Source organism: Ixodes scapularis, unplaced genomic scaffold (assembly GCF_016920785.2).
Source record: "Ixodes scapularis isolate PalLabHiFi unplaced genomic scaffold, ASM1692078v2 PGA_scaffold1__304_contigs__length_218370807, whole genome shotgun sequence".
Taxonomy (NCBI): domain Eukaryota; kingdom Metazoa; phylum Arthropoda; class Arachnida; order Ixodida; family Ixodidae; genus Ixodes; species Ixodes scapularis.
The window spans coordinates 3,241,759-3,266,962 of NW_024609846.1; the positions used below are offsets into that span (position 1 = coordinate 3,241,759).

The 25,204-nt window shown below is 46.1% G+C and overlaps 1 protein-coding gene across 1 annotated transcript; it reads right to left on the minus strand.

Moving 5' to 3' along the window:
* Positions 1 to 4,659: 4,659 nt before the first annotated feature.
* On the minus strand, positions 4,660 to 25,080 carry LOC8035813 (NADH-ubiquinone oxidoreductase subunit 8). Its single transcript, XM_002400792.4, has 5 exons — positions 25,014 to 25,080; positions 24,520 to 24,672; positions 18,548 to 18,720; positions 13,213 to 13,341; positions 4,660 to 4,888 (listed from the first exon to the last, which is right to left on the minus strand). Exons 1-5 carry the CDS (start codon positions 25,045 to 25,047, stop codon positions 4,757 to 4,759), a joined length of 621 nt encoding a protein of 206 aa, XP_002400836.2. The 5' UTR covers positions 25,048 to 25,080; the 3' UTR covers positions 4,660 to 4,756.
* Positions 25,081 to 25,204: the final 124 nt, after the last annotated feature.

Below are 25,204 nucleotides of genomic sequence, written 5' to 3' on the forward strand. Positions count from 1 at the left end.
CCGTTATTGAGCGATATGACTTAATGTCGACTTTGTTTCCTTTGCCTTTATATATTAGTATCATCTCACTTAGTTTCCAACCAATGGGTACCTCTCCTGCCATAATTATTTGATTAATCACATGCCGTAGCTTCAATTTGCTTGTTTTTCATAGCGTCTTAATGAGTTCTATGGGCATGTCGTCTGCTCAAGCTGGGAGAAACATCTTCGACTATCCGCCTAATATATTCCCGTGCTTCTTTCTCCTCTACTTTTCTCCCCTCCTGCGTGGTCAGTACGTGTTGGAAACCCTGTATTCCATGCTCTTTATAAGGACACTGACGGGGTATTTATGCTCGCCGAGGTTTTTAGTTGTACATGACATATGAGAGCCCCACTATCCAGAACAGAATTTGCGGCTCGAAATTCGGTCTCTTTCCGCCCGAAAACCGCCGATCGAGAACTGGCCGGTTTGAGTCTCGCTAACTCTTCTCCGTGGTCACGGACCGTTTTCTAAGGTTTAGACATGACCACCAAATGTAATCAAAGTCGTAGGTCATCGAAGGCGCACAGATAAAATTAGAGATAGAAAAGAAATAAGATACTCATTGTTTCTGGCTTCTAAAAAGGTGCAAATGCGTTGTTTGGGAAGGAAACAGTATTACAGCCACCGTGACTTCCGCCCACCTCTCTCCCCCTCTAAATTTCTTTTTCCTCCCCAGTCCGGTTTCGAGCTGTTGCGTTTTTTTTTTTTTTTTTTACTTTACTAAAAATATATGTGACGCTGTAGCAAAATATTGATTGGGTAGTCTTCTGTCACCATAATAAATCACCTGGCAAAAAATAATAATAAAAATTTGGGGGTTGTCACTTTAATGTGCCCCCAAAACCATTGTGCCGCATACCTATCTTGTTTTATTTTCAATTTATTTCCATCATCCACTGCACTCCTGCACCCCCCATTTTGTCCTGTATTAAAGCTGATGTTTCCCTTTTCCGCTCATGGAAGTTCTCCCATTTTGGTGCTACTTCAGCTCGTAAGAATCCTCTTTTCTTTGCCCACCTATGCTCCCTAGATGCCTCTTGGCGCCGCAACATGGCTGCTTTGACCTCCTCATCCCACCAGCGTTTTGGTTTGTGTCTTTGTTTTTGCTTTCCTCTTTGGTTAATTCGATGCTTCTCTAATTCCCTCTTAAGGATTCCTATTAGATTCGCATGCGTCCATTCTCTTTCTGGTTGTTAGGACACTATATTCTCAATACTTTTAGATAGTACTTGTTGTATTTGAGGTTCACTTTTGGCTTACCCGCTCGTTTCTGAGCTTATTGTTCTGGTTCGGATGCGCCATATTTAATTCCAATTCTTTTGTGGTCACTCCCTAAGCTTTTTGTACCTTCATCTATTTTCATACCTCCTAGCCTGTCATACAGTGTGGGACATGAGGCAGCAGTCTATTGTTGAGTGTGAATGGTTTCGTTCCCACGTTATTTTCCCGTCGCATTTTACTTGTGCATTAACTAACACTAGGTCCAGGGCATCACAGAAATCTTCTAGCAACTTTCCGATTGTATCTGTAAATCCTTCTAACTCTTCTAAGTGGGCATTCATGTCTCCTATGATAATTATTTCCTAATTAAGGCTAATTTCTCCGACGTTTCTCGATATGCATGTAAAGTGTTTTGTATTTTCCTTCCATGGGTCATTTCCTGTTTTCAGGTCAGCAAACATCGGAAGAGTGTTTAAACCTGTTACCTTACCTTTCAGCAGTAAGCCTTCTCTGCAGCTGTCCTTCTCTCTTTCCCAGTCTTGTCCCTTTAACTAACATGCCTAGACCTCCGCTTTTGCGCTCACCTCCCCTCCGGTTGCACCCCATCCAGGAGTAGCCTGGAATATACGGTGATTCCTCTTGATCTCTAAGGTGAGTTTCTGCTACCCCATATATTGTGAAATTTTCAGCATCTAATTGTTCACCAATCCCCACTTTATTTTGTTTCTACCTCCCTGCATGTTTATGAAGCCTATATTGAGCTGATTCTTTCTCTTATCCAACTCACAAATCGCACAGCGTTACCAAACAGTTCAAGAAGAGGCAAAGGAGGAACTTTATTCCTTTCCCTCCTGATGTACCTGGACGTCACCATTCTCCCCTTAGAAGACGCCCTCCCGCCCGTGGCTTCCGCAGTACACTGTAAGAAATGCCTGCACGTCTACTTACCCGCAAAACACTCGAAAAGCCTTTCTCTGAGATCTACGAAATCAGCTCAGCTAATGATGAGGCGTAACATCTGTTTAGACCAAAAAATGAAGTCTGCGCTGTGGCATTACGCAATGAAAGCATGACGCTTCGCATTGCGTAATGCCACAGCGCAGACTTCATTTTTGAGTGTACTACGAGCAACTACCGTATTTACTCGAGTAATAGCCGAAATATTTATGAACAAAGCCCTTGCTTCTAGTTACCTGCAAAGCACATATACAGCCAATCATCGCGTTGCGCATAAATAACATAGCGAATAACTAGATCGAGAACAGGAGTCTCCATACAAATGCGATCTTCACAGATGGTATCTTCGCGCGAAGACGTTATCTCTGTTTTGTAAACCGCTGGAATCATGCTGTCGATCGCGGTGATTGGCAATCTGCGGAAAAGAGAACTCTCAGGTTTTCTTCATAAACAGAGCGGCTATTACTCGAGTAAATACGGCATCCTCCGCTCACTCCTAAGCTGACAGTGCAAGCTGCTTGCTTGTTGGGCAAGCCACACTTCTATCTTTTGCCACGTGATCACGCTCCCTCGCGCATACCCACGCGCAGAGAATGGTGTCGGGATGAGAAGGAGGCGGCTGACTGGTCCGGCAAGCGCGTCGTTCCAGAAACGCACTTTTCAGCTTAGGGGTGAACGGAGTACAGCGAGATACGCTCGTGCCCAATGAGTGAGCTGGGGTCGGCCGACGTGCTTTGGGTCCCGCGGATATATCACAGTGAAAAGGCGGAGGGCTTTCGAAGGAAAGAAGGTATGAAATAGTCCGCTGTTTTCAAGTTTTGGTATTGAAAAGCAGGCTCTTCTACCTTCTTTCTTTTGACTCACTAAACTATATGCTATTAGTAAAATCCCAAGCTAAATTCATTTATCCCAGCCCAAAATTCATTTCATGGCCTCTTTAATTACTGCTTAATGATATTATAATTAGAGCACAGCTCTTAGGCGCCCGTTTCCGGCTTGAGCGGCGTCGCCGTCGGCGTCACCGCGCGGTGCATTATGGGAAATATCCCATAATGCACCGCGCGGGGAGGAGGTGGAGGGAAGGAGGACGAGGGGGAGGGTTGGAGAGGGGGAGGAGCAAGGAGGAGGGAGAGGAAGAGGGAGGAGGAGGGGGAAGAGAAGGGAAGACGGGAGGAGGGGGATAAGGAGCTTAAAGGATGAGGGGAGGACGAGGAGGGGAGGAGGAGGGGTACAACCTCCCCTCAGTGCCCTTCCCTCCTCCTCCTCAAGAGCTGCGCTCTCATTCGGCGTTACAGGGTGTTGTAATTAGCTTTCATTTTTTTATGACTGTCATCTAAAATATTCCCGGGGAACATTGCGATCTTCGTTGTTATTCAGTTGACATTCTCATTTCAGTGCATGCACCAAGGCGTTGATGTTCAAGAAAAGTGGGGAATGTAAGAACTTTCAGATGATAATTTTGCATGGCGTCTAGGCAAATTAAAACATTACCTAGTGCTTTAAAATGTCCGTAAGACGACTCAAAAGGGCTAGCCTTGTGCATTTTTTTTGCACAAGGCTAACGCCCATGAAGGTCGTCAAAAATAGTGCAATAGGCCGGACCGTGTGTTTTACACAACTGAACATACTAATCTGTTGACAGACATAGAATTTGTGTATGACTGTGTAGGAAAGCAAACCCTTAAAATAAGTTCCCTACCAGTGAAAACAACTTTAAAAGAAATGGGTATGATAGAGGTACACCCTCTTCATCTTACATGACCTACAATAAACAGAAAAACCGCAGTGTTCAACTACCAAGGAATGGGCCTAGAAACTTGCTGCAGGACGTAGAAAAGAACAAAATATCTCTGTGCTGCGAAATTACAGCGCAGCCCTTGAGGAGGAGGAGAGGGTACGGAGGGGGTATGCCCCTCCTCCTTCTCCTCCATCCTCTTCTCCTCCAATTCAGTTTCCCCACTAAATAAACGGGCACATAAAAACTGGGGCTCATAGGTTGAAGACGCAGGTTGAAGACGAAACTTGTCTTCAACCTGCGTGTTCAGCGTCCTTTCCACCCATGCATTGAAAATGGTCCCAAAATGGCTCACCGCAAGAGCCGGTGCGTCGTTCTGTTGGGTGCCACGAACCTGGCAGTTGGTCACAGAAGCGCTAGCAAAAAAGACAAACAAATGCAAAGTTTCGCCATCGTCACGGCGTCCCAACCCACGGTGGCCGAAGCTTCCGTGTACTGTGAAGTTGGGGAGTGACCTACGGTAGAAAACGCGTCCACTGCATCCAGCTCCGCCGACGTGCCACTGCCGGGACCGTGGCAGGCAGCACCGTGACACGAGCATGACGTCATCAGGCGAAAATCGAGGAACCAAAAATGAGGATTGAGTAAACAGTCAAGTTGGAGATGCGTTTCAGGCACCATACCGATAGTAAATAAAGTAGACCAGGGGCACAAACAAAAATTGGATTTGGAAGGTCTAACTTTTAATGCATCCTCGTGTATGTACACGCCTAGAGCGAGAAGTCCCCGAAGGGGGTGCCGCCATGGCTACGGTGGGTCTATCGGTACAGGTAGTCGGCCTGGATGTTGGCGGCGATCTCGGGCTCCCACTTGTCTCCGTTGTCCAGCAGCTTCTCCTTGTTGTACAGCAACTCTTCGTGGGTCTCTGTCGAGTACTCGAAGTTGGGACCCTGTGCACGGAGGACACCGGATATGTAACCTTAAAGCCTCTTTGAGGGACCCGCATCGTGTGTTTACTGAGCGAGTCACATTTAGCGAGTCCTTCGAGATGGGACAATATCTGCAGGGGCATCCAGAAAACATTTTATTCTAGAGTTCACGAAGCTCCCTTTGTGTTTGTCTGCCGTTTGTATCACAATCGCTAGCTTGCCCGAGTACTTATCACAACTGCACCACTCGAGCTAGCATGCAGTCAGAAAATACAACAACAATATACAGATCAATGTCTTTGTCTTTCAACTTCAAAGGCAGGTAACGAACAGAACTGGTGCTGATGGGTTTTGCCCCTACAGCTGCTGTAGGTATTGTCCCAGTTTCACCCTTTCTCGGCAACCGTGATCGACATGACTGCCCCTCCAGTGTTAATGGCAAAGCACCGATGCCAAATACTTATTCAAAATTCGGGAAGTTCTGTTGAAGGAAAATCGGGAGTACTGATCCCATATTCAAAGTTCAGCTGCTTATCTTACTGTAGAGATTAACGAGACTGGAATAACTTGTTTAGCCCACGGTTTGCCACCAGTGCACAAGATGGCATCACATACCCGAAGCCCACAGGGCACACACGCACGCAGCACGACCCCAAGAAGAGTAGGACTAGAACACCCCCAGACACTCTTGTTCAGGCCGCGGGAGCGGAGGCCCCATGCCGACCTACGCCGTTCCTCCTTTTAAAGTAATAAACCCAGTTTTATTTTCCTTAAAACATGTCCGGCACAAACAACTCAGAAGTGGAATCAACAGCGAACTTCCCGAATGTACCGTAACACGATCGTCCGCTCATCCCAACAATGGGTCCTGCGACTCGCAATGCAGCATCTTCGACTACCACGAACAGCGAAGATGGCGGGAACAAGGAAAAAGGGGAGAAGACCGGCAACATAATCCAGTATGAATCCGGCAACAAACTTCCAACTCCGTCTGCAACAGGACCCGATTCAACACACAATGTAACAGCGACTGCCCAGGCTGCAATTTAGACGGCGGTAAGAAGCTACCAGCGGTCAACAGGTCCTCGCCACGAACATGGGGATCAAAGACTGCCTTGCTATTGACCGGCCGAATGACCCCAAGATCATGGCATTGAAGGAAAGCCTCCTAATTGTGTGTCATTCCTTTAGATTTCTTCCGATGCTGATGGACTTTCACATCATGTATGCAATCAGTGTGTGCAATCAAATGTTCCATAAAAGGTCAATCATGCTTTAGGCATAATGTCCCTTCAAGACAACTGATTGCCAATATAAATCCAGTTCGAGTTGGCTGTTGTACCATTTTAGAAAGTTTTTGGATTTAAGAGCAGAAGACAATGGCAAGATTTGCTGTCACATTAACAGTGAGCTAATTAGCACAATTTATAGTCTTTTGTCTACCGCAACAAACTTCTATTGTTGTGAGAGACCATCAGGGTAAGCAGCTACCCCTAAAAAGAGTGCCCTCAGTATGAAAAGTGGGACTTTAACGAAGATTGTGATTACATCATTATATCAACATTGTAGCTCATAGTGTATCTAAGCAACTTGATTCACTCTTTGGCAGAACCAATTTCTACTATTTATGACAGCTCACTGGTGTTCTAGTTATGAGGAGGGTTCAATGTTTTAGGGGTTCATTTTCCTTGAAATTCGGTGCTTATTTTTCAGGGTTTATTACTTTCTCACTAATTCAGTGTTTTTCAATGTCGGAAAAGATAAGAAGTGTGTTTGTTGGTGCTTATATTGAGGAAAATGGAACACGCTTACTGGATCTCTCAACCTCCAGGAAACATGCGCGTGACCCGAATATTTGCAAAACGACCTGCTGCCGATAAAATAACGAAGTGAGATAAGGATTCTGGTTCCAAACAAAGAAACTGCCTCACGGATCAATCGGTGCGGCTGTGTTCAAGGTAAACACCGAATTAAATTGGCACATTCATACTTTAGACCCATGTTGTGAAAAAAAAACTATCTCCAAACTTCGGTCTAAAATAGTGCTTTTTGTGTAAGGTTTGTCAAACTATGAGGCGCTCAGGAAAACCAGCCTTCTGCGTTAAGTCCTTATTTTGAACTCTTTTTGTTTGCATTCTGCCCATTGAAAAAGCATGTGGGAAGGGCCTCAGCATGCACCTCGTATCACTGTGCCACAGTGGTGTTCTTCCACAGCATAAAGGCCGTCAGCTTTCATCGTTGTCACCATAGCAACGAACACCGATTTTCCAAATGCCGTCTGCAAGCCAAAGTTTAAGTTTTGTATTGAGCAGCCGAAACTGTCGCCGCGAAGCGGCGTAAATACAGGCAGGGGGGGGGGGGTGGTGTGTGTTACCACGCTCCTTAGGGATACACACGCCGCCCGAAAAGGTCATTTGGCGTTCGTTGCTGCGGTGACGGTGACAAAAGCAGACGGCCTTTATGCTGCGGAAGAACGCTGCGGCACAGCAATACAAAGTGCGTGCTGAGGCGCTTCCCGCATGCTTTTCAACAGGCGGGACGTGAACAAAAAGAGTTTGAAATAAGGACTTAACGCAGAAGGCTGGTTGTCTCCAGCGCCTCACAATTTGACGAGCCTTACACAAAAAGCATGCTTTTTTGGCCATCCTGCACCGTTTTTTTAATATCCGGAACATGGTTCTAAAGTATCAAACTGCAATTAAATTTGAATACTAGAAAGAATAAAACATGAAGGATGGATGTGTTGTTTTGTCTGTCCTTCATGTTTTATTCTTTCTGTGCCATTGAATTGTAGCTGGAATTTTTTACCCCCCCATAGCTTGGATTTTTCTCACTGAAAGACAGCTCTAATTTGGGCTTTAAGATTTTCCCTGATTTCAATAAACTTGTCTCGGGGTTATTTCTCATGGTCTAACGGTATTTATTGAAAACACGGAACCCTAGTCATGAGCCACATTAATTTCGGAAGTTATAATGGATTATGTTATGCATGCCTTAGCTGGTTTATGAATTTGCAATGTTTAGCTATCGTACGGTTTGTCCCGTAATCCAATTTGTGAACAGTCGAGCCTGAAGCCATCTTTCGTATACGAAAGCGTATCCTTATTTTGTTGTTTCTCGGGCAATGTTGGCCAGGTGTGCGGGCACGGACTGTTTAGTTATCTCCTAATTTCTGCGTGGTTGTAATAATATGGGTGGGACGCGGGCACACGCCACAATGAATGATGCACGCAATATTGCGATCCCCACAGAAATGAAACAAAAATAGGGATTTCTACAAGCTGCAGCGGTGGAGGCTTCAAAACGTTTGCTCTAAGGGCAGTAATAGAAAGACAAAATACCCTAACAGCGCACAAATATTCATACATCAAAGGAAACTTGCATCTACCAATTACTAAGTAAGTAACAAGTTTTGCTGCCATTGACTATTTTGAGGCTTCAAGATCTAAGGTTTCATGTTTGTTGGGTTTATTTTTCTTGAAGGTTGGGGGTATCCTTTCAGGATTAATTTTTCCCTCCAATTTGGTGCTTTACTATTCCATGGAAAAAAATCAGGCATTATCCTCGGTGTCAGATTAAAATTGGCGTTTACGGAGGCTATGTCTAGGAAACACGGCCAGAAGATTCCTCAAGCTCCGAGGAATACAAGCTTGACCCAAATACCTGGAAAACATCCCGGTGCCAATAAGACAAGGAAATGAGATAAGGACAGTTTGATGCAAGCTGTGTTTTGCATCAACACAAAATACAGCTGCAGATAAAGATTTCTTCCCATAAAGCCCGGGTGTTTCTCATCCAAAGATATCTCCAATTCAAGGTCTTTCGGTTTTCCCTGATTTTGATCAAACTGGATAGGGTGGGGATTCCTCTTTGGGGTTTGACGGTACGTACCAAAAACAATGAGCCCTAGTTCACATAAAGCGAAAGAAGGCTTTGAAACTTCGCTAGGTTTATGTCAAAAACTGTCGAAGTCAAGTGTGACCTGTAATACATGCACATCTAAGAGAGCATTTCGTGCAAGTTTTATGGTAATAACCAGATGTGCTAGTAGTGCCGTGGTACGATGTTCCTGCAACTAACGAGGCTGAATGTGTACAAACAGATACGGATAATGCAATAGCAGAGTGTTACACTCGACATCAACTTTTTTGTGACATGTTGTCGAGGCTAGCTTGGTTTTTGCAGTGCTCTGACAGCGTCAAACCTACTAGCGCAAGTGCATGGCTTCGTTTGGCATCTCCTTTGCACGAAAGCGAAGGAAACGCCAAATGAATAAGATGCGAGACTGAGTCGCACAGTCTCACAGCAGTCCAGGAGGACGGTTCTGTGGCGGCTATGGTAGCCTCGACAACGTAGCACAAAGAAGTCGACGCCGAGCATAGCTAGTGTTTAAAGGTTTTTCCAGGGATCACACCTGGCATGCAATGTGCCAAGAAAGACTTCAATATTTATATATTGAAACTATAAAATATAAAATGTTACATTGTGCAATGTTTCAGTGATTATGTGTGTAGCCTATGTCTACTGACTCAAACTTGGATCTTTAATTTTATTTGCATCTGCAAACTGGTCCTTTAAAGAAAACAGATACAAAAAGAAAGGAGGGAAAATGGAAACCTCTTACTGGCATGACGAGGGTTGTTTTCGGGTTAGACTGTTTTCCGATTTCTATATACATTTTCTTAAAAGGGAGGGGCGGAAAAATCTGGTTTTAATTTTCCTTCACTTAAACCCATTCCTACATTTGGGTATAATAAGTGACGAAAAGCTGACTCGTATGACAAATTTATCGACACAATCATACTCTGGTCGTTTTTTAGTTATCCAGTTTTCAATGGGATAGCCTTTCTTTCGGCAGCTCTCCCAGGAAAATTCGGATTGGTAACATGAAACGAATGCGCACGTGCGGTTGATTAGTAGGTGGGGACCCCAAGATTTTGAGCCCGACGCTCGACCACTGTGCCAAAGGGGCAGGCTTGAGAAGCCATGGCTGTCAAATCTGACAACTTATCTTTCGCCAACCAACGCCGTGGGACCTGCAAGTAGCACGAGTGGGTACCTTCGACTTCTGTCCCCGCCGCACGAGGGCTCACGCTGCCGGGCACTATCGAATGCAAGGCACTTGTACTCGTCTGCACCACTGTGCGGGGATTCCACAGCTGGCTTCCAACAGAGAACACACTCTCAAATGGGTCTATGACAGAAGTCACGGGCTTACTGGAGGAGCTCCGGTCGTCTTCACAATGCCTCGCAAGAGAAAAGAGAGGACTGTAGGGGACATTGCCGAACAGAAGTGGTGACCCACCAAAGCTCAATGTGTTCTTCGTGCCAATGAGAGGCCGGAAAAGAGAGAAGAGTGTTTGGACAGGAACAGAGCCAAGGTGGCCTTGCTCCGATATGGCCGAGGGCTGAGTGAGGGAACAATGTTTGTCTTAAATACAGTACAACCTCGCTGATACGTTCCCGGTTTATACGTTCGCGAGGGAGGGCACGGAAAACGTCCCATAGAGCTGCGCTGTTTTTTTTCTGGTTCATACGTTCCCGGATAACACGATTTCCTGGAAAATAAGCTCAACATTCTGCCAAATGTCGATCGGATTATATGTTTTCTTGGCAATCAACGTTCCACTCGCATATTCGGAGCTCCGAACATCCGGTCTCGACAAACCAGCGCCGAGGCATACACGGCGCGCGCGCGCGGAACGGTCTGGCAGTGCTTGCTGATAATGCCACCGCTGCGTCTATTGTTCTCCGCAACTTCCGAGAGCCGTCCGGGTGCACAAGGTCGTTTGCAGAACACACAGTGCGGTTTTACTGTCTCAGCTCATTATTCGATTCATCAAAGAATCTTTCCCATGAAATAATAACAAAGGACTCCGAGCGATAAGGACTCCGAGCGATTGTAACTCCGGCGGCAGCGTACTAACCGCTCATGACAACAGCGCGTCCATCTGACGCTGTCGTTCACTTTCCTTTTTTCAAGTGCCACCGCTGGCGAAAGTGGCACGAGTGCTGTCGTAACGAGCAACCGAAGCAACAGCGTTAAAATATAAACTCAAATACAGCTGTCTACTGATCGTTTGCCCGTGCGAGCTCATGTTCTCTTCAGTTGTCAACACCGTAGCAGTATGTTCGCTTATGGCTTTTCATTTGAAGCGTTTCCGAAGTAGACACATGATTATGGGTCGCTCTCGGCAACTCCAGCAAGCTCTTTGAGGCACTGTTCCAAGGGCTGAAAGCACCGTTTGCAAGAGTGTGCAAGAGTAACTCTAGACTATGACGTACAAGGGAGCAGTGGCAGTAGCGCGATTGTAGTAAATGAATAAATCTGGCATTTCTTTGTTTCTTTCTTTGCGTTGGCAGCCTTCTTTGGTGGCTTCGGCGCTTCGGTTTCGTGTTCCACCCAAGCCCGTGCCCTTTTCGTTTCGTTCTGCGATGGCGTCGCAAAAGCGTAAGCCGCTATCCCTCAAGAAAACGTTGAACATTCTTGCTGCCGTCGACCGGGACCCGTCGACCGAGCAGAGGAGTTGGAGCCATGCACGAGTGGAGCCGCCGAGCCCTGTATGAGCGACAACTGCGACCCGTGTGTGAACGATGAGGACGACATGGACGAAGAGCTCCGGTCCACTGGCACCAACGTCGCGTTCGGCGAATTCGTCGAAATGGATGATGATCTCACAACATGCGACCCACAAACTGTTTCGGACATCGTGGCAGAGCTACGGCAAGGTGAAGTGTCGGGAAGCGACGACAACGAGGAACGGGGGGGGGGGGGGGGGGGGGGGGGGGGGCTGCCGGCAACTACGTTTACCCAGGCCTTCACTGCATTGGATGTTCTTCGTAGCTTCTTCAACCACAAGAGCAGCTGTGGTGCGGAGAAGAGCTTGCAGACGCTGGAGAAGGAGGTTTTCTTCCAAAAGGTCAAGGCACTCGCCAGCAGAAGCTGACAGACGCTTTCGGCAAGTGAAGCGCTGTATTAAACGCTGTTCGATCTCATTCGCAACTTCTCTCTTTTTTGTGCTTGAAAATGGTGAGTTTGGATCATACGTTTTTTGTTTCGCGGTTTCTCCAAACGTATCAACGAGGTTCTACTGTAAATCGGTGGAATATGGCCTTAATAAAAGAAACTTCGGAATGCTATTACACTTCAGCATAGCCTACAGCGAAGCACCGGAATAGAGAAATGCAGCCCCGTTTTTTCAGTAGTGCTCGCTTTGCAGGGGTTGCGGTGACATCAGAACTCCAAACACTCATTGGCTCTGATTGAAGGATAGTGGGTAGACCTCAAGGCAGCTAGCTCGCTTTGAGGTCTACCCACTATCCTTCAATCAGAGCCAACCAGAGCTCGGCGTCGTTCTGAAGTCACCACAACTCCTGCGCAAGAAGCAGACGACTTTCTCTTTGAGTCGTCAACCGATTTTTCGGACACCAATAATTCGGACTTGTTCGATATTTCGGACCTAAAGGAGGAACTGTGACCGACCCGATAGAAATAGTGCATATTCATGACCGATGCTTCAGACAACTTGTAGTCCGAAAGTTAGATTTTTCGGATAAAATCGCCGCGAGTAATCAGCGGGAAACATCACCAAGAAACGGCCATTTTGGATCTTATGTTGGCTGCACATGATTTGGCTTGGTTTGGCAGCGCTACTTGAATATTGCCAAGTCCTACCACTAGGTGACGCTCTACGGAATTTCTTTTCTCTAGCTGCGCATCTTATCATCATTATTGTTGTTACCAATTTGCTTTGTTCATTCGCCATTGCAGTTGTGGACTTGCACTTCTCATTTCAATCTCGTCTCGGTGAGTTTTGTTTTCGAACTATGGTAACTTGGACATTATTGCCTCATATGTTCTTCCGCCACCGCGATGTGTCGCTAAGAGGCGCAGAAAGGACTCGACCATAACGCTAGAAAACAGAGCAGTGATTCTCAAGCTAATAAAAAGTTGCCGAACGCAAATGAAGGCATAACCTGAAACTAGGCGTGCAGGCATAACCTGAAGCAAGGCACTATTGACGGCTTCTTTAAGCCTGCTTAGACGTAATAAAGGCAAGTTTTTTAATCTGAAGATTTTTCGCACTGCTCTATTATTCCGACGTTTTTCGGTCCCTGCGAAGTCTGAAAAATCGGTCGGCGACTGTAGTGACACATCTTTGTCACCACACCGAAAGAAAGGCTTGGTGGCAAACGACTTGCTGCCCTGTAGCTCTTCTAGCACTCCTCTATCTCATGTAGGGGTCATTCCTGAATTCTGGCAGATATCGAGCCTTAGTCAAAATATCCAAACTATAGCCCTAGTATTGGGCGATACTTCAGCACAGCTTTAGCCCACAACGCACCTCAACGATGGCATCCACGGGACAGGCCTCCTGACAAAAACCGCAGTAGATGCACTTGGTCATGTCGATGTCGTAGCGGGTGGTACGCCGGCTGCCGTCTGCACGCTCCTCTGCTTCTATCGTGATGGCCTGCACGACACATGGACACTGGTCAAGCACATCTCCAACGTCTTACCACACGAAAAACCCGCTTATTCGGAGGAAAAGGTTCCATATTGCTCTACATGTAGGACTGAAAAAAAAGTTGTTTTTTCAGTGTACTAATTAAACTAAAATTATTGCAATCTACAAGAAAATATGAGCACATACTAAGCCTTGAACTTTTTAAGTACCTAAAAGTGGACTAAACATACACCGTAAGACTCAGCATCGCAAGTAGGCTGTCATTCAGCCCTAGTGTAAAGTTAGAGCGGTTGAAGGCACAGTATGTCCCAATGAATATGCTATACAGCTTCCCTGTAATCTACACCAGGTGTTGGATGTGCAGCATTAGAAGCTGAATAGGTCCAGCAGACATTCTTTGACTGGGTATTGGACACGACTGAACTGTCCGGTATACGGCGATGAGCCACCGGTAAGTCAATGTTTCTGGGGAAGAGTTTGTTCGGCAAAAGCAGAAAAATACCTAAATACTCCATACCTGTCATAAGACATATTTGGGCTTCACTTTTTTAAGCACTTGTTGTCAGCTAATGCTTTTACTGCGTTGCCAATGAGTACCAGTCTTGTGCAAGCATCTGGAATGTTTTACAAGCTACAGATGAAACAAGGCTTGTGTTCCAAGCTTGTGATGTTAGCAGAAACTACATGTGCGTTTTCTTGAGAATGATATGGAGGTTTTACTGTCCTCTCCTGAGTCTTTTGTTAAGAGGACTGTTCTGTTTGGTAACACCAAACTGCAGATAATGCACCTAAGAAATTTTCGGAACCACAAATTGCAACATCACATGGCTAGCCCTTTCTTTGGAGAAGAGGGTAAGAGCATAGCCTGTGGAACATTTGTGATTGTTCAGTAACTAACAACAAAGAAAGGTAGGCTGTTAAACACAGAGGCTAATCGGTATGAAGCAAAAGCGAACACCAGGTGCATTCAAAACTGCGCAAGCTCACTAGCACTGTTGATCTCTCCGTAGAAGTCCTAGTTTGAAAATTTTGGCTACTTATCAAGTTTGGTTGGTTTGCCACATTAACTTCTAGTAGACATTTCAGTTTCGGTGGTTGACTTATCAGTTGATTTCGAGAGCTATATTTTACTTAGAAAGAGAGGGAGATGGAAAGAGACAGAAAATAAATGGTGGTTTTGAAGAGATTGGCATTACTTCAATATAAATCTTGAAACTGCCTCCAGTATCTCTTCAAAGAAACTCACTGCATATTCGGCTAGTCGTTTTCCAGCACTGCAATCCTCTGAATCAGATCTGGAACTGGATACCGAGGGCAACTTCTGCAACCACTCCACTGCGATGGGGTAAGCTACCGCCCAGTACAAAAGATTTAGCCAATGATCATTAGTCCATCCAGCGCCTCCACCCCCTGCCCACACAAAAAATGGCAGTCTTGCGGTCCTTTGTCATGCACCAAGCACCTCCTGTACTCCCTGCGCAGCACAGCAGGATCGCTGCTGTGTCTGACACTAAATATCTTGGCAATATCGACTTCTTTCTCTTTCAACCTAACAGCTGAAGTGACTGGAGTCACGTAACCGGTGGACAAAGGACGGTGCCATCCGAAAATCTGTGACTGCTCTGAAAGAACCAGCCGAATATACTTAGAGCACCCGACTTCTACCAGCCGAATGATCTGATTATTCCCAGTGACGGAAGCAACATTTGACTTTTTGTAGCAGGTTTTGTAGGAGGTAAAATAGTAGCTTGGAGCAGGTCCCAAGGAGCAGGTCCCAAGGTAAGTTAGCACATCACTCCAAAATTCAATAATTGCACAACTAAATGAGCCAATCTTTGTTAATAATGCAGGGTTTATCTTTGATACTGATATGTTTTAATTATTACCTTTTCTAATTATAATACATATAAATAATCATACAAAGTACAACATGACACATAACTGTCGTTTTAAAAATAAGGCTGAGGAAGTAGATTCTGTCCACCATGGGGATTAAAAAAAATGGTGGAAAAATTAATTTTAGCAAGATACTTCAGTTGAGATAAAGTACCTTTCACACTCCCTCTTTTACGCTCATGTTTAATGTAGCCCACCAATACGTATGTAAAATTCCCGCAAAAACTATACTTAATTTCATCTTGTGTTGAACCACGGCGGAAGGCTAGGCGCTGTGACACGGCCCTGACACGGCGTCCTTATGCTTCGCAAAGTAGTGCGTCAAAAACTTTGGTAGTAGAAGGCGTGTAGCCTTTGTCCTTAGTGCAATGTTCGTGTTTTATACCAGTGAAACATAATCTATGTTCTAATGAAGCTCTGAAATCTGGTATTTAGTATATAAATATGAAGCACGTTTGGAGGAATTAGAATTCTGGCTGGCAAAATGCTATCGTTGCTGTCACATTCGTTTATTCAACATTCATGGCACCACGGCCGATGTGACGTATTGCAAAAAAAGATTTCTCCAAAATGGAAGTTTTCTAGTTATTAGACACAAACTAAACCTGAGTTAAATATTTATTGGAAGTATTAATTTGGACCTTAAAATTACCTCGCTGTTTCTTTAAAATGTCCCCTGACAAATGTAACTGCGCTCTCACTTTCGCTCACCCCGTAATGGCCACGGAATCAGCAGGTGCGTCTCCCGTGATTTCTTCGCCAAGTCGCTTCCAGACAGTGTTTGCAAACGAAATCCACATTCGGAAGAGAAGCGCAGTAAATTGTTCTAAACATGCACTACAAACCTCGTAGTGAGTCTCCGAGCGAGTCGCACAGAGCGCCTGTTCAAACAACATCCGAGCTGTGGTGAATGTGGAGGGTAAGTCATTGGCAGCACGTCTGGTGTTGTCGGCAAAAAGAAGTTTAGTTGTCAGTGCCGCATGCTTTTATTGGTGTTGGGACAAAAACAGTATTGTTGTGCCACGTGTGCTTCGTCAATCACTTCCCAACAGCTCTTTGTGGTGGAGTGTTAGTGGCCGGCATTGGCGCTTTTCAAATCCGACACGTGAGCGAGACATTTGGCAAGGGCATTAGGTTGGAGTTAACATTTGATTCTCCAGGCCCTGATCCATTGCATGTCGGAAAAGTTTCTCATTTTCTCTGTGGCACAAGAAGTGAAGGGAAGAGTTTCTGTGGTCCCTGCTTCCGCCCATCCCACTCGCAAAATGGAGACTACATGGCTGCGCGTCGACCTCGGTACATCAAGAGGTTCCAGCCACGATCACCAAAGATGCCTGCACTTGCGCAGTAAATCGAGGAACGTATACGAAGTCTGAATTTTCTCGAACGCAGCAGACAAGAACGTTTCATCTGCACTGCGTCCCCGCCGGACTTCCAACCAGCACCATTTTAATTAACTCGCGCACTGATACACGCCCGAGGAGCCACATGACGTCACTTCTAAACTGACGCTTGAGTGGCTGTGGAGGCCCTTAGCCTTTCACTGCAGTTCAACACAAGATGAAACGACGCATAGTGTATCCGCTAAAACCTCGATCATTAAAAATGTGTTCCAGAAAGATTTATGAACCTACAAAACTTAAGTACCTAATATCATAGACTGGAACCCCCCCCACAATGTTACCCAAAATTAAAGTTGAGCATTAAAAGTGACACTCCTAGTTCTGCCAGTGTTAGCAGCATTGCAGCCAGAATTGTGTGGAGCTTGGGATCTTTCGATCGACTGCTGTGCGGGAACTACCACGTCTGCTTATTCAAATATTGGTACACGTTTCTTGTTTCCTTTTCTTTGTCGGCACCACTCTTTAAAGTTGGAGGTCGACCTACAATCCAGACTAAAAAAAAGGTCGACCTGCAATAGTACTGAGCATCATTTCTGAGCCCATCAAGCTAACCGATAGGTGTTCCCCCACGTAATCCACTTCTCCTAACGTACCGATGCGACGCGGCGAAGCTCGACGCATGTTTGCCTGCGTGAGGTGGTTGGTTATTATGATTGATTATTAATTTGTTTAATGGCGCAAAAAGCAACATAGCCATGCCCTGTGTGAAGTGGTGAAGGTCGAAATGAGCGGCCATTGAGCGAAGGCGTGGAGGCATATGGCGAAGGTGCAAATCAGATCTCATCAGGAGTATGAGATCCTGGTTCTGTCTTATCAGAGCAGCCGTCATACAACCCTTTTTTAAGAATTTTTCTCACTATTCTTATTATCTTGGGTGCAGTATTGCAGAAGATATTTATTCGAAGTAATAACTGCTCGGGTTATGCTCTCACCCCAGTACCTTTGGCAACGCTGCGTGTAACTAGTGAGATAGAGTTTAGCTCAGTGATATCACAGACATCACCTGAAGGTTCAGACGATGACGTGCGCAGCCAGCGCGGTAGATGAGTTAATTGTAGCTACAGTGAGTAGAGACACTGCAAAATGGATGTTTTAGCGTTTTTCTTTCGTTCTACTTTCAATAATAATGTTGACCAATATTATATTATCTTTTGCTTTGTTCGGGCTCATCCTGGCACAGGTGTGGCACAGTTTTGAGCAAAAATGGCATTTTGGCACAACATTTAGCAGACGTGCGTTCATGGCACAATTTGGAGCAAAGGGTGCAGCGCTTTCACCACCGTATTCTTCAAATCTCAGCTTCCAAGCAGCACCCGACGCTTTCTCCAAAGTCCCGCCGAATACCAAGCCCCGAAGCGGACAGACCCACACATGGAGAGTGTTATTTGAGGATTTGAGGGGCTCGACGTGAATTGAGCCAGAAAAGATTGGTGCCTGCATGTAACAAGCTCAAACTTCCGTTAAACATGTATTTTAGTGGTGTCGTGCCAGCCAATGGGCGAAAGGCGAACAAAAAGTGTTGGAAATAAGGACTTAAAGCATATCAGAGAATTTCTCCAGTGCCTAATATTTTGACGGGGCTTACGTAAAAAGTGTGTTTTTAGCTCGCAATTTGAACAAAGTTTTTTGTACCGCAACATGAGGCTAAACTACCGATGCGCCTCAATTTTGAACCTCCTTAGAGTCTTTCGAGGTGCACCTGAAATTTTAGTTACATGGTGCCTTCTCGGCAATAAGCCTCCGTCAGACTGTGGCCACCTTAGCCGGGATTTGAGCCCACCATCCGGGGATCTGTAGGCCAGCTCACTGGCTTGCGGCTTCGGTTAAAATTTGAGCGCTGACACCAATTCCTTTAACTCATTTCACAAAGATCTCCCCAATTCATTGCACCCTGTGAACGTCTCCCTGCTTACCTGCGCGGGGCAGATAGCCTCGCAGAGCTTGCAAGCAATGCAGCGTTCTTCTCCGGAAGGGTAGCGCCTCAGGGCATGCTCTCCTCGAAACCTGGGGCTCAGGGGACCCTTCTCGAATGGGTAGTTGATGGTGGCCGGCTCCTTGAAGATCTGCGCTGTCACCACTGCAAGACCTGCACAGCACACAACTCACCACAGTTACAGTCATGCTCTCGAATGGAGATCAAGTACCTCAGTGAAGTTGACGGCGTCGTGCAAAGCGGTCAAGGAAACTAGTCAAATGGGACGGGTGGTTTGGCACAGAGTGTGATAGGAAGTCAAGAGGATAAAGCAAAAGCAAATAGGATGCTGGTTCAAATCTCTGCTCATTCACATTGAAACAGACTCAGGAGGGGGCCAAACAGAGTTCTGCGGAATGAGCATTTGCACCCCAAGCTCCAAGCTGCGGGGGTCTAATACACTAAACTACTGGTGCTGACTGATGGCACTTGCACAAAGACGGCATGAAGTCTGTCGATTGGGTACCGGCAACATTCATCTTCCTCACTCTTTTAGATTGATGTTTAGTTTCTATTTGAGCTTTAATTTGATATTACGGTCGAACCTCACCGATACCTTTCCCTGGCCGTCGCATTCATAAAAGTCGGTCTCATTGAACTCCCATCAAAATATGTTTATCAATTTCTTGCTTGCCACATTTGCTTTCTCGGTTATTATATCAAAATACTACGTACTACCCAACGTGGCCGAATCAACACAATAAATCGTTTGGTCGCCGCCGCCCTCTTCTTTTTGCTTTTCTACCCCTCTTTTTCTCTCTGTGCTCCGCATCCTGGCGGGATAGGCACGACCTTCCAGTACGTCTAAGAGGCCATCCGAGTTTCCGCAAAAATCAGTTCATCATCTTCTAATCTCTTCCACCCACATCTCTCGTGCTCCGTTTCCCTGGTTCCATTTTGCGTGAAGTTCGAAGCTCTCAATCGTGCCCCGCGTGCTGCATCCTCTCAGCACACTGACACGTCAAGCTGTGGGAGGCAACGTGCTCGGACTACCTCCCAATTGTCAGCACCACTCTAGTCCCCGGCAGGATGAGAACGGCAGGGGGTTGTTTCGGTTTTCCTGCCCCCAGCACGAGCTTCCTAGCCTAGATAACGCTTTGTTGTCTCGTGAGTGTCGTGAGCGAACGGCAACGAGCGCATTCTGGAGGCAGGGCGTTCAAAAAAAACGCCCTGCTATTTCCACCTTGTTACCTGACTATGCGGAGATCAAGTCGTCTGCTTGCTGCGCAGGGGTTGCGGTGGCGTCAGAACGACGCCGAGTTCTGATTGGCTTCGATTGGGAAAATACTAAGTGGGTAGAACTCAATGGGCGCGTTCAGTAGCCGCCCCAGGAGTCAGGGAGCTCGCACTCCTTCTACTAGACGGCAAAAGCAACTTCTGGTGCACGTTACTTCGGAGTAAAGGCGTTGTGCTCTCGTAGAACAAGTCCTGAGACAATGCGCGAGGACTGTAAAGAGCACGGCAATAAGATACTTCCGCATTGCTGACGAAGTTCCAGTGCTGAAAGAGAAAAAACAAACAAAATAGTGGGAGAAGCTACGTCGGCAGCGGTGTGGGTCTGCGGTTTGCTCGATTTTCTAAAGGAAAAGTGCTCGAGGTAAGACGAATAACGCATTCAGATTTCGTTTCCAGCCCAAACTCTTTATGGGAAATGTCCTAAAGCGTATTTCGTTTCTTTTGGATATACTAATAAACCGCGTGAACGTTCATTCGGCGCCGTGTTTTGATCACCTTTGGACGGAAACCCCGTGATTTTCGACAATAGTCCTTTCCGTACCGAAGAGAGTAAGGCAAGGGTATAAATGTGACTTTGGTGTGCGGTTGGACACTCACACGGAAAATAATCCCGAATAATGTTTTATTTGCGTAGCTGAATTGGGGTTAATGAGACAGTGGCTGATGCTTGCTTCAGCCGACAAAACCGTGACCACCAACACGACCGACTTCCCGTGTGAATATGGATACATTTTATAGGAAGTTTGTAAAAAAGTGCAGAACAAACGTCCGGCCGTATGAGAGTATTGTAACCGGCGGCGTAGATTCACTCGGCCACATATTTTGCATGTGTCGCAATGTTTTTTCACCACCCTACAAAGGGCTCAATCACCCTGGATTGCTTCGAACAGCAGCATTGATGTCTACAGTCACTCGCTTTCTCTCAAACGAGCGTGTCTAGACTTCTTCAATGCCGGTGTCAAATAAAAGTGCTTGTGCTTGGCGCCGTCTGCTTTCATTTTACCCGGAGACCGCCTGCCGCAGGGGAGGAAGCAGAAACTGCGTAGGAGCAGCTGAAGAGCTGCGCTAGCTTTTTTGCCATTCAATAAATGCTCCAAGAACTCCGACTCAAGTTACTCCGTTCGGAGCTGAGGGAGCAGCTACTGAATGTGCCCAATGCTAGATGCCTTGCGGTCAACCCAATACTTATTTCAATCAGCCAATAAGAGCTTGGCGTTCTGGCATCATCACAACCTCTGTACAAGAAGCAGACGAACTTGCGCTCCGCATGGGCCAGACCCTTCGCTACACCCTCGGTTAGAGCAGCCATATGGCGAAAGGCAGAGGGAAGTTTGCGACGTATTTCTTAATGGCCAGGTATGTGTATCGGATTTCTGCGACAGGCTTAATGACATGAGCGTACAGGTTTTCTGACATAATAATAATAATAATTTGTTTATTGAATGTGCCCAAAAACAACCACGCGGGTCTTCACATTGGCGCACACAAAACAAAAAGAAGAAACAGCACACGCACAGCTTAAAATGTACAAATTAGCATGACAACAAATAGGTCGCACACTTCACACAAAATGTAATAGTTTCAACTTTTAACTAGACATAAGATCAGACACAAGATCAGTTGCTCGAGCCTGGTGTCTGTGGCGAGGGCACCTGACTGACATCACTGTGTATGACTCAGCTTTTTCGGATTGAAATCTTTGGGAAACCGGGAAGGTGCTGCAATATTCAATTTAAATCTAAATTAAAAGCTCACTTTTCTTTTTTTTTTTTTTTCAATGGGAGTGAGGTGTTATTCTGTGTAGCATACAGAAAGGAGCGTTCGTGCCGATTCTTCATTTACGATTCGTGGTGCCAGCAAGGCGATGTGCTAGAACTCAACGAGTGGAGAGAGAGATACGGAAGAGCATGTTCAACACCTCCTAGAGAAGAAGGCCACAGCGCTCTGAGAGGTTACGTCACAATGGCGGAGGAAGGAAGTCCATGGCGCAACTACGTGAGAATACGCTATCGACGTGAAAAAAATGTGCCTCGGCGCGGTGGTGTTCATGCGCGTTTATCCGGCATTAATATACGTTTTAAAGGCGCAGTCTTGTACAATTTATTATATATATAATATAAACGTAATATACAACGCGTTACCAAGGTTGAGAGTACCAAATTTATATTTATGAGTATCCCCGTAACCGCGGGACTGCCTGCAGTTCCGCAGCACCCCACACTTTTCGAAAGGACCGGCTGCGATGCTGCCGATGCCACATGGCTCCGATTCTGGTAAATTTACGTTGTGTGTGAGCTGCTGACTGTCTGAAAAGGAACGCTGAGACATCTCAGAAGGGAAGGAAACCGAAAAGAAATCCAGTCATTGTCGCAGGGAGCGCACACGAGCAAGAGATGGGTCGACAACGTCAAGCCTTTCGTCGCCGCTGCTCTCGTGTGTGGTACTTTTGAGACTTGTTTCCCGTCGTATTTCTGTCATCACCGTAGTCTCGGGTAGTTTTTTTTGTGTTCGCTTGATACTACGGCATTTACGTGGATTTGTGAAACAAGTCCTGCTTCGGTTTGAGTGACATGTGTAACAACTAGCCAACGAAGACTGGTCGATTAATCGATAGACCTCTCTCGACAGAGAGAGGCTTCTTGGAGTTTGTGTTCAAATGTGTACGTCACGGATATTGTGGGACGTATGGATACGATCGACAGGTGAGAAACAACTTATTTACGGGCTTTCTTGGTCATGTAGGACGCAAAGAAGATGCTGCAATCGTTTTTTTTTTTTTTTTTAATCGCATGATAGATTGCAATTTTGTTCTTTGTCATGATTCGCGTGCAGTTTCGTCGACATTTGTAAATATGCGCGCTAATCTTGTTTTCACTGGAAGGTAAAAAACAAGTTTGTGTGATTATTGAAAGTGCGTTGTTCGTGGTTTTGTGTTTATTTATACTAAAGTTATTTTATTGCCTTTTCCGCGTTTTTACTAGAACCTTAACTGTATTAAGGTAATAGTATTATTATATACAAAATAAGTTATGTGTTATTCTAAGGCAGCTCGAGCCCCATAGGGAGAAGTAAATTAGTAGACTAAGTAGTAAGTTTAGTACCCCTGCCACACGAAAAAGTTAATATATTTGCATTCAGTGATATAGGATTTAATTAGCTCACGGTCTTGAGTGGTTATACGAGCGCCGCAAGCGGATTCGTCGACCCCACAATGTCATTCGATCAAAATTGCATTAATTTTGCCATGTGTCCGGGGTATGATGCAAAAATTCAGTGACTGCACGCAATAACGTCGCTTACATGATCGTGAGAAACACTTGTCTTGCCTTGTCCGCGTTGACCACGTCTACCTGATTTTTAACTGTTCTGTTTTGCTGTTTCCAAATCACTGCGTGTCTCGCCATTTTGTCGAAGTATTTCTGTATAAAATATGCATTCCTACAACAATAATTGCATGACTCAATGTTTTCGACTTAAAACAATCACATTTTTCTATAGACGTCTTGTACGCATACCTCGTGCCATTTCGTACCGATTATTTAGCGGTGTAATATTTTGCTCGTGTAATAAAATGTTTTCTAGACCTGTTGCTATGTGCAGCTTTCATTTTAGCTAATATGACACGCGTATGCGACTAAAAACGCGTTACGACGGTCGATCTACGCGCGTTGCATTCGCTTCGACGCGCGCCCCCGACGGCCTTCCTTTGCGACGTCACGAGGAGAGCGCTACGGCCTTGTCTTCTAGGAGGTGTTGGCATGTTATAGCCGATTCACACGACGGACCAAATCGCGATTTTCGTCCGCGGACCGTGTACCACGTGACCGGCACGTCACCGATTCCTGCGATCCGCGCCTCCTCCGCGGAGGCGCGGACTGATAAAGTCGAGCGCCTTTTTCACTCGCGGACGTTTGGCGGCAGACTGACTTGGAAAGCATTTAGTCTGGCAACGGTACATGGTTTTCTTGGTATTTTGCTTCTGTGCGTTCAAAACAAAAATGGCGCGTCGTTGCGTTTTGTGCGTTTGTTGGTTCATTTTGTCGTACGATTCTTGGTTCCACGCGTGAGAGAAACTCCAAAAACTTAGTCCGGCTGACGCGACGCAGGTTTCGATACTCCTCCGGGTCCGTGTCAAGAAGCTCCCGTGAAAACTCGTCTAGCACGCCGCGATAATTCTTGCACGTCCAATCAGGATTTCACCGAGCAAGCCCTCTCTTGTGGATGTGGTGTGCTTGAGTGTTGTGCACGAGCGCGGAGTGCGTGAAGGCATCTCCAAACGCCCCTCCGCGAGCCCAGGAGTTCGTCGCGTCTACGCCGAAGCTTTCTCGGGCAGGATCATGCCTGTGTCACTGTCATGCTTTGGGTTAGTAAAGTTAGTGGCGCTTCGCGCGAAGCCTGTCCCGGTGTTTTGTTCTCGATCTGTACGTAGCAGCGGCGTACGATTCTTTATCGCGGTAGCAACCGTCGATTTCTCTCTTGGACAACGGTGCTACTGTGCGATGTTGGAGTTTCGCGGCACTGTGGGTGCGAACAGGTTCGGTCCGTCCTCACTGGCGTCTGCTCGTCGTCTCCCTCGTGTGGATGCGCTTGGGAGACGGACGAACCGCGGATATGTCGTCACGTGATCAATCCGTCCGCGGATCAGTCCGTCGTGTGAATCGGCTATTACGAACGTACCTCTCAAAATCTCGGTGATAAATATCATCTGCGCCGCCTTGTCAGTCGTCTCCCTGAAGCTCGTGCCGGGTTCTCCAGGGTGCACCTGCTTGTAGCATTGCTGCACGGGAGTCGAGGACAGCGGCCGAGCCCACCTCCACAGGCTCCGGTAGGCTGCACCGATCGGTTCAATCAAGATCAGAGGTTCCAAACACAGGATGCAGACAGCGCAGAAGATTTAAGGCATCACACAAGTCCCTCAAATAATCGGCCAACACTAATATGAATTCAATAACGGGCTGTCGAGTTGCACGCTCTACATTTATTGCATCGATTTAGGGTGACCGGGCCATCTAGGCAAGGTCGAACCAAAAGCAACATTGAAATTCAACGTCAGCAAAGTGCCAGAAAGAATACCGACCATCCTTAGCGCACGAACTACTTCATGGCTACCGCAAGAGCAATAGGCTTCTTCCAAAACTTTAAGGATGAGAAAAGAGAACGGAAAATCTTACCCGGGGAGAATCTTTTTACACACACGGCAGCCATATTGAACTGGATACCATACCGACCATACTCTCGCGACTTTCTCGCAAACCGTTTTCACACAAAAAATGAGATGGTACACTTATAGTTTATAACAATGTATTAAATAAATTTGCATTCTAAATAATTAAAATTGAGAAATTTAAGTACAAAAGGTGAC

What these genes read in the sequence shown, in the direction of transcription:
- LOC8035813 (XM_002400792.4), bottom strand. Translation starts at nt 25,047, where the DNA reads ATGGCTGCCGTGTGTGTAAAAAGATTCTCCCCGG. An exon ending in TGTAAAAAGATTCTCCCCGG is followed by an intron (nt 24,673 to 25,013) that starts GTAAGATTTTCC and finishes CGATCGGTGCAG; the next exon opens with CCTACCGGAGCCTGTGGAGG. An exon ending in AGGCTATCTGCCCCGCGCAG is followed by an intron (nt 13,342 to 18,547) that starts GTAAGCAGGGAG and finishes TGTGTCGTGCAG; the next exon opens with GCCATCACGATAGAAGCAGA.